Source organism: Pseudorasbora parva, chromosome 17, assembly GCF_024679245.1.
Source record: "Pseudorasbora parva isolate DD20220531a chromosome 17, ASM2467924v1, whole genome shotgun sequence".
Lineage (NCBI taxonomy): Eukaryota > Metazoa > Chordata > Actinopteri > Cypriniformes > Gobionidae > Pseudorasbora > Pseudorasbora parva.
The window spans coordinates 31,964,159-31,972,930 of record NC_090188.1 but is presented as its reverse complement, the minus strand read 5'-3'; the positions used below and the strand labels follow the sequence as shown (position 1 = coordinate 31,972,930).

The 8,772-nt window shown below is 36.7% G+C and overlaps 1 protein-coding gene across 1 annotated transcript; it reads right to left on the bottom strand.

The window, feature by feature from the left end:
- Window positions 1-5,531: 5,531 nt before the first annotated feature.
- nkx1.2la (NK1 transcription factor related 2-like,a) lies at window positions 5,532-8,450 on the bottom strand. The gene is made up of 2 exons (XM_067422007.1): window positions 8,115-8,450; window positions 5,532-6,333 (listed from the first exon to the last, which is right to left on the bottom strand). The coding sequence occupies exons 1-2, from the start codon at window positions 8,335-8,337 to the stop codon at window positions 5,729-5,731; spliced, it is 828 nt and encodes a 275-aa protein (XP_067278108.1). The 5' UTR covers window positions 8,338-8,450; the 3' UTR covers window positions 5,532-5,728.
- Between the last annotated feature and the right edge of the window lie 322 nt (window positions 8,451-8,772).

The following is an 8,772-nucleotide window of genomic DNA, read 5'->3' as shown; positions in this document are numbered from 1 at the left end:
ATGGGCATCTTCTTGAGTGAGATTCAACTACTTTATCCATTTTGTTCGTCTATGTTGTTGTCACATTTTGCCGGTTTCGCGTCAGTTTGGGTAGCGCACTGCCATCTAGCGGTGAACTTCGGAAAAGCAGAATATACCGAAATGTGCAAAATCATGATATCATATAGTTTGAAATAAAATATATACCGTTATTTTTCCAGTAACGGTATACCGCGCATCCCTAATATATATTGAAAAAAGCTACTGATTGTAGCAAAAATTCACAATATTACTGTTTTGCTGTATTTTTGAGCACCAGAGACTTTAAAAAACATATAGCCTCTAACAGCAAACTAGCCAAACCTAAAGGACAACCCTGGTGAAAAATAAACCTAGGGGTAATTAACACATATTACCGAGTAGATCGTTCTCTGGGATGCATTTTCCTTAAAAAATTTGAATGTTAAGAGTTTTATCTCTAAAAACAAGATTAGCTTATAACGCTAGTGGGGCGCAGAGTATAGCCTAAGTAAAATTAAATTGCTAGTTAATACCACCAACAAGGGTCAAAGTAGCCTCACACTAACACAGCAGCATAATGAGGGTCCCTACATGCAAACTGAAGCATTGAGAAATTTGTAAGTGTCCAAACAGTTAATAAGAAGATACTTTATAAAGACAGTAAATTATGCGTATAGCCATCTTGGAAAACAGACGAGTCGAGCAACTACTTAAAAGCTGATCACTACAAAGCCATTTTAAATCTGTGTCCACAAACTTTGTTCCAGTTCATCATTGAAAATAATTTTTAAGCCATGTAACACGTAATTGTAAAAGAATGTAAAAGTGATGGACTTTCTAAAGAAATATTTCCAGATTGGAGAACAGGCTGATTAAACAAGAGCCAGGACAATACAGAATAACACTCAGCCAGAGAAACACACAGGCCATAAGGGCTGGATTCAGCTCCTACTTCACTCCTACACACACACACACACACACACACACACACACACACACACACACACACACACACACACACACACACACACACACACACGTACATACATTCACACACATACATTCACACACATACAAACACACACACATACAAACACACACACATTCGTACACACACACACACACACACACACACACACACACACACGTACATACATTCACACACATACATTCACACACATACAAACACACACACACACACACACACACACACACACACACACACACACACACATACACACACAACATTACGTGTTTGTAATATCACACTCAGAAAAACTAAACATAAACTTGAAAAAGAAGTTATAGTGCATGCATTCAACAATCACTTCCAATGTCTGATCACACTTTCATGCATCTCTGCTGAGAAAACACATGATTTGAAGGGGGAACAGAAGGAACTTTCATAGACTAAGTTTGATGTAGACTTACATTACCAACATCCTATTCAATTTACCTTACACTTTTTATCAAAAACTTTGGCTCAATTATTTTTTACTAAATACCTAAAAATAAATATTATTTTTTCTAAATACCATAGTGATACCAATGGGTGAGGTATTGCATTTTTATCATAAAAACACTTAAAATGTAAACAAAATAAGCCATTTGTACATAAATTCTAAATTCTATACAAATGTAAGTGCATGTACATGTATGTATAGACTGATTTGCTGTGTATCACACTGGAATTTCTAGATCGAGATTTCAACAGTAGGTGCAATTTCCAAAAAAAAGTAGCGACTGAGAAAAACTGTAAAAATGTTTCATTCTGAGACCATTGAGCACAATTCTAAATGAAATTCATTCAAACCAACTGGCATGTCAACCTAATGAAATCTGGTTCAGCACTGGCCTCTAGTGGTCGTATTGTTTTATAGTATTGCATAATGTACTAGTTGCCTGCAGTGCCACTCAGATCAATATTTCTCAGGCCCTCTTGATCTCATGCACATTATAGCTGTTATTCATGCTGCTTCATTGATCTAGACAGAAAATCTGCAAACAGTGCACAGGCTATTCAATTGCAACGCAAATACAAAATAAATACTGCAGGTAAGAATAATAACCTATTCTGAAAATAGTGCTTTACATACTTCAGAATGCATACTCATCAATTTAGATCTCCGGGGGATATTTTATATATTTTACTTTTTTTATTTATTTCACAGAGCTGTTTACTTTTTGTTTTAGCACCATGTCGCAGCAAACGTCATAAGTATAAGTTTTCAGGTGACGCCATCTAGTGTTTATGAAGAGATTAGATAGTATAACCTTTCTGGGTAGACAAAATAAATCGCAGCACTTTACAGTCCTGTTCCCCATGTACATGGGGTAATATACGGGACCAAACGTTCTTTTTCTTTTAAGTTCACAGCACTGACATATTTTAAGTAAACTGAACGGCTTCATTCATTTGAGTTGTATCCAGGGCTGGACTGGGGCTAAAATTCGGCTCTGGCATACCCAGCACATCCGGCCCATGAGTTTCCCATGCATGTTTTAGCTGGGGTCGGGGCCTTAAATTGGCGTATATAAATAAAACTAGGACAAATAATGATAGATATTATCGAATTTGCTGCAAATGCAGATAAACTTAATATTGCTTTTTTGGTCAGACAGAAATGCCCTTAGCAGTAAAGCACTGATGATTTTGAGCTAGGATGCAGTAAAGTACATTTACTGCTTTTAAATGCTGTCATCATTTACTGACTCTCGTGTCATTTAAAATCTGCATGACTTCTGTGAAACACAAAATAAGATGTTTTGAAGAATGTTGGCAACCAAGCCATTTTGGTTAGGCTTTGAATATTGTATGAACAAAAAAACACACTCAAATTATTTTATTTTATGCTACACAGAAATAAATTCATTTAGGTTTGGAGTGACATTAGGGTGAGTAAATGATCACATTTTGGGGTTGAACAATCATATTTTTCAAGAGTTAACACATCATTTAAGTAAGACACTGATATCTATCTTTCATGAGGCTATTACATTTCATTAAATCTATTAAAAAAAGTTATTAAAACTTTTAAAGAGGAAAAAAAGCTTTGTCCTTTATTTATGGGATCTAGACTTAAAGCTGTTTTATAGACTAGTTTAACTATAGACCAGTTTCATTTAAATGTAAGATCATGTTAGTCACAGGGTAAAAAACAGACTGTACAAACCTTGCTCCTCATTATATGGCTATATTGTTTCCAAAACTATATAAAACATATATAATAAACTTATTTGTAAGTAAAAAAATGTAAACACCTGTAGAAAATACGAAAACAGCCTCTATAAAAGTGATTTATATTCTGCAATATTAATTTATGTAATATAGCAACATTTTTTATAAATGTTTCTTCTAAAACACCATATTTCTTCGCTGTTAGTAGCTGCAGAAGTTGTGGTTGTGCTAAAGTGAAACGTTTGTGTTTATCGCCGTTTTCCACTTTACCTCATCATGAATAGGCTACGTATGCTCGCGGCTGTTTTCAGCTGATTCACCACAGAACTGTAATGTTTCCATATCACACGATTGTATAAAACTAAATAAGTCAAAGTGCCGTTCATAGAGCAGTATTTAAATGCAGCGTACGTTCGTCAGCGGCTGTGCTGTGCGGATATTCGCCTTTTGCAGTTCCATGCGCTCAAATAATAAATAAATAAATAGAAAAAAGCGCCTAATATGGAGGGGAGGTCTTTCTCGCTTCGGCTTGTCAATTCAGAAGACAAACCAATGATGTTGATGTTGATGTTGATGCTGATGTTGTCAGTGGTAAAAAAATTTTTTTTTTTTTTTTTTTAATTTTAAACACTATACCGGCCCCAAAAGTGCGTCGGCCCACCGGGCAAATGCCCGGTATGCCAGATTACCAGTCCAGCCCTGGTTGTATCAACTCATTTTCTTTAATTTAGACTAATTTAACTGAAACTGGGCTGGAATGTTTTTATTTCCCATCATACTTTTCCCATGGCACTTGAAAGGGACAGTACATGTTAAAATGAAGTGTTATATAATGTCTTTTGGTCAAGATTAATGGTAAGGGAGATTTAGCAGTTATTCATGTTTTGTTATGCTAATATTTTAGAAACGTTTCTATTACTGTGGATTTTTGGAGAGTTACCATCATCTGACAAGTGGCACATGTGGCTTGGTTTGAGAGCAGGTAAGTTACATGTTTGAAGTTGCTGTATACATTCATTAAGTGCTATACCATGCCATTGTTAACAAGGTAGCAAATTAGATCTGAAATAGAAATATTTCTTAACTTAAAATCGCATTCCCCTGTTTTGTGTTCTGACAATTTATTAGGGTTTACAGCGAAGTAAATAATGAATTTATTTACTAGAATAATTCAAAAGTAAATTAATTAAAGCTGCAGGCTGTAACTTTTTTGGGTTAAAAATTATCCAATTTTTTTTAAATAAGTATATAACCAGACAGTGTTCAACACTATCAGCTTTCCTTAGCTTTTACAACGGTAAGCTTGTAATAATGTTTTTAACTCCAGTGGTACTGGTGGATTTCTGCGGGAAACTCAAGCATATTTTTTGCGTCATTACGTCACATCTGTACACATAAAGAAGGTGTCCCGGCTAGCAGGCTACTTGAGGATGTTGGAGGTGGAGATTTATAGCCTTTTCTCACAGCACTTGATATAATTAAACTTATCAATGTCATGGCGGAACCAGAAAGGTTAAAACAATCACCAGTGACAACTAGAGTGGAGATTCACGCATTTTAAATTGCGAAAGTCTTCGGACTTTGGGTGACTGACAGCCACGCATTCTCCTTAAAAACATTGAATTCATCTGCGCTGTGCAGTGCCGATGCACAATTCACGTAAAGTTTATAATTCCGCGAATAACTGCAATTGCAGATTTCGAACAGAGATGGCGACCAAGAGTGAAAACTATGGACTTTTATTAATTATCATATATATTTTAGCTAACTCAGTACTTCAAGTTAGGAGCAATTAACATGCATGAGTACTACAAACTCAACTTGATAGTGCATACTTAAAAATGGGAACATGTCTGGGTAATCACTATAGATTCTAACCCTGAACACACCCCTAAACCTAACATTAACCCACTTAGACTATTAATCAGTTCTTTCTTAGGTAAGTAGGCTACACTGTAAGTACACATAAGTGCATGTAGGCTATTGTAAAATAAAGTGCAGCCAAATAATCTAACTATATTCAGAGTGATCAATACACTGTTGCTCTTTCTGAATGACAGGAAAAAAGCAAATGACCTTCATATTTTATTGTTACTCAATAACATTTTTCTACATTGTGATGAACATCGTTGTCTTTAATTTCAAGTTCTTTAAAGAATTTGATGCTAAATCTACAATAACGTATCCAACTGCTAGCACAAACGATATATACAAAAGAAAGACACACATATGATACAATTCATCTCTTAGATTTAAAGTGGCTGGTTGCCAGGGTGGACCATGATTAGATTCTCAGATCTATTAATTGCATTTATGAGAGCATATCTTTCAGATGTATCATTCTTGAGCCCCAGGGTTTGGCCCCTCTTAACTATATCTCTGCTCACAGAAGTCAGTGAAAAAAAATGTATATCTTAATTTTAGGCCTAATTAATTATTAGGCTACATAAAGCCAAGAACAATCCCATCCTTCTGAGGACCATTGAACAAGTAATCCACTTTATAAATTCACATTTACACATAGTCTTTTTGTCTTTTTGGTGAAACACTTCATAAGTGTGGGGTGAAGAATGCTGGCTGAAGAAAGCCATCAGGCAAAAACGAATGCAAGAGCCCGCCGGAAGATGCCAGGTGCACCGGTCCAGAATGAAAGATCATGTTCCCGGTGCTAAATGTAGGGTGGAGTGCAGACGTGGACCCACAGGTCGAGCTGATGTTGGGCAGAGAGTTTGTGCCGGGTTGCAGAGAACTCTCTGCACCGGGGTTCTGCTTTTTCCACTTGGTTCTTCGGTTCTGGAACCAAATCTTGACTTGGGTTTCTGTCAGGCTCAGGGACAGGGCGAGATTTAGTCGCTCGCATACTGATAAATAACGTGTGGTGCGGAATTTGTTCTCCAAGGCCACCAGCTGTTCATAGGTGAAGGCGGTTCTGGCGCGCCGCGGCTTCGTGCAGCTGTGGTCTGACCGACGCCGCCGCTGACGCGACACATCATCCGCCGCTGGAGTGATTCTCTCTTCACCTGCTTCATCTGGATCTTCACACGGAGAAAAGCCGGATCTTAAGCTTCTGAGAGAGGTTGATGAGTCCAAGTCAACATCAGGATCAGGAGGATGCAGTCTGACTAAACCTTGATGGTCATCAGCTGATTGATCTCCTGTCAGTAAAAATCAATATGTCAAGAGTCTTTCTGGTAGCTTATGTTTTCAGTAGGCTATTACATTTTAGTAGCTAAAATGAAGAGAACCCCAAGATAAAAGTGAAAATATTAAACTTTAGTAGCTTATTACCAATAAACAAAACTAACACATTTGACCTTGCCTTATCTGAAAGTTTAAAACTGTTAAAACTTGAAATAGATTACAGATAGACAGAGTGTTGCTATAGGGTGTTCTGACTGGTTGCTAGGCGTTGCTATGGTGTTGGGTGTTTTAGCTAGCATTATTTAGAGTAGGTCTAAAACAAATTTTATAAACCCGAGGTGAAAATATTACATAAGGATAAGATAATTGTAACTTAAAAGCTTTATTATTTATTTAATTATTATTTTTTTATTTTGAATTAATGAGCTAATAATCAGAATTTTGCGTTTATTCAAGTATAAAATAGAATTATAGAATATAGAACCTATAGAATTCAACATGGTTATTATATTCTAGTTGGTAACCACAAATTAACCATGGAGTTGCTACTCTAACCATAGTTTAACCATGATATTTGTGGAAAACTTGGGTTAAATAAATGATAATAAATTAGCCAAAAACCATGGTTACTAGCCTACAATTTTACTATGATAAAACCATGGTTAATTATTTATATAGCCTATGCTATGCATATTAAGATAAGAAATTCTAAATAAAGCTTGAGCAGAAGAAATTGGGTAACTGGCAGCTAATGTGAGGATCTCTGTAACCGTGTGGATTTCAAGGAAAGACTGGCGTGGAATGGGCCATAATCCCTCAACAATTTCTAAATCACAAATCGCCTCAAATGTCATGTTGCGGAAAGAAACCCTAGTTAAATCCAGCTCTGCAATCCAGCCATGACGCGCTAATGGAGTTTCATATTTGTCGGCAGATCAATAAATGTCATCTATTTAAAGGGAAGTTTTAATCGAACGATATTTGGGATCAGACATGGCAGGGGTTTGAAGTTTGGAGCCGCAAGCTGCTGGAGGGAGATATGCAGCATCCAGTAATGGGATATCGATCAAAGTGAGCACAGGCATCCTCAATGGGACGATTTAAACAATTATCTGCCCTGACTGTCCCAATGGCAATCACTTACTCAGCTGCGGCTGCTTAAAGAAAACGCGGTCTTGGAAATGAGGGGAAGGTCAAATTCTACCATCTGATAGCCTACAATACACACACACAAATCTACCTGGAGGAGATCAGTGAAAAACATCATGTTTACCCTTTTTATTTTTTTTATTTTTTTATAGTCTATGTGAAAGTAGCCTAATTCATACAAAAAAAGAAAAAAAAGAAAAAAGATTTTGTGTTTTTTTTCCTCATTAATTATAGAGGGTGGCACCTCTAAGGTGTAACCACAAAGACAGTGTTTGTCTCAAATATTTGTAGTCTATTGTAGGATATAATTTGCGTTTCAAAAGCTTTTCAGAACAATGTTTCGGTAACTACAAAAGTTGGATTTAAGTTAGCCAGAGTGTGCGATACAAGTCGCGACCGTCAGAAGGTAACCATAGTAACAGTAGCTCAATCTCTGCCTATATCACGTAAGAATTGTTACATCATTTAATTATTAAACATTACAGATATTATAGGCTATAGACTAGTGTTTTGTGTAAAATGTAGGCTAAGATGACGAAGCTCAATCGGTTGCGACCAAAAAAAGGAAGACATTTCAAAAGTTAACCGCCTCGAAAATCTCCGAATAGTTCTCTCTCTGGTTTTGTTATGAAGCGTATTTCCTCACCTATATTATGGCAGATGGAAAGCGATTCTCCGTACACATGACTGACTTCCCCGTTGCGCTGTTCCTCCAAACTTCCAAATTCCGTGTTTTCTAAGGATGATGTCCGTTCTTTCTCTGCTGTCCTTTTACTTGTGAACTTTTTGGGATCCAATATGTCAATAATGGAAAAGGAAATCCGATGACCCGACGTTGTTTTCATCGCGGACTCCTGATATTCAAGCATTTTGCAAAGTCCACTACTATTTCTGATATCTTCTTTCAGTATTCTCTACTAAGCAGGCACACAAAGTGGATGCAGCTTCTCTTCGGTCAGATGTCAGCGGATGAAGGTGTGCCTGAGCTCTTTAACAGGTCCATTAGAGGAGACGCGTGAACACGAGCGTTTAACGGGATCCCTTTCGATTGGCCGAGAGCACTCGGTACTTAAACCTGCGCTCGTTTCAATCAATACAACATGGACAAGTTCCCAAGCAGCATAACTCAAGAAACTGTTGCATCTAAACCGTATAGCCTGACAGCATGTTTAGAAAAGAACACTTAAGAACATTTTTTACACGTGCTTGAGTGAGCTAGCCTATATTAGAGATTTGTATTGTGATTTCTGTCAAAAATAATTGAAAAAGTAACAGTTTCAGTAAAAAAAAAAAGAAGAAAAAAA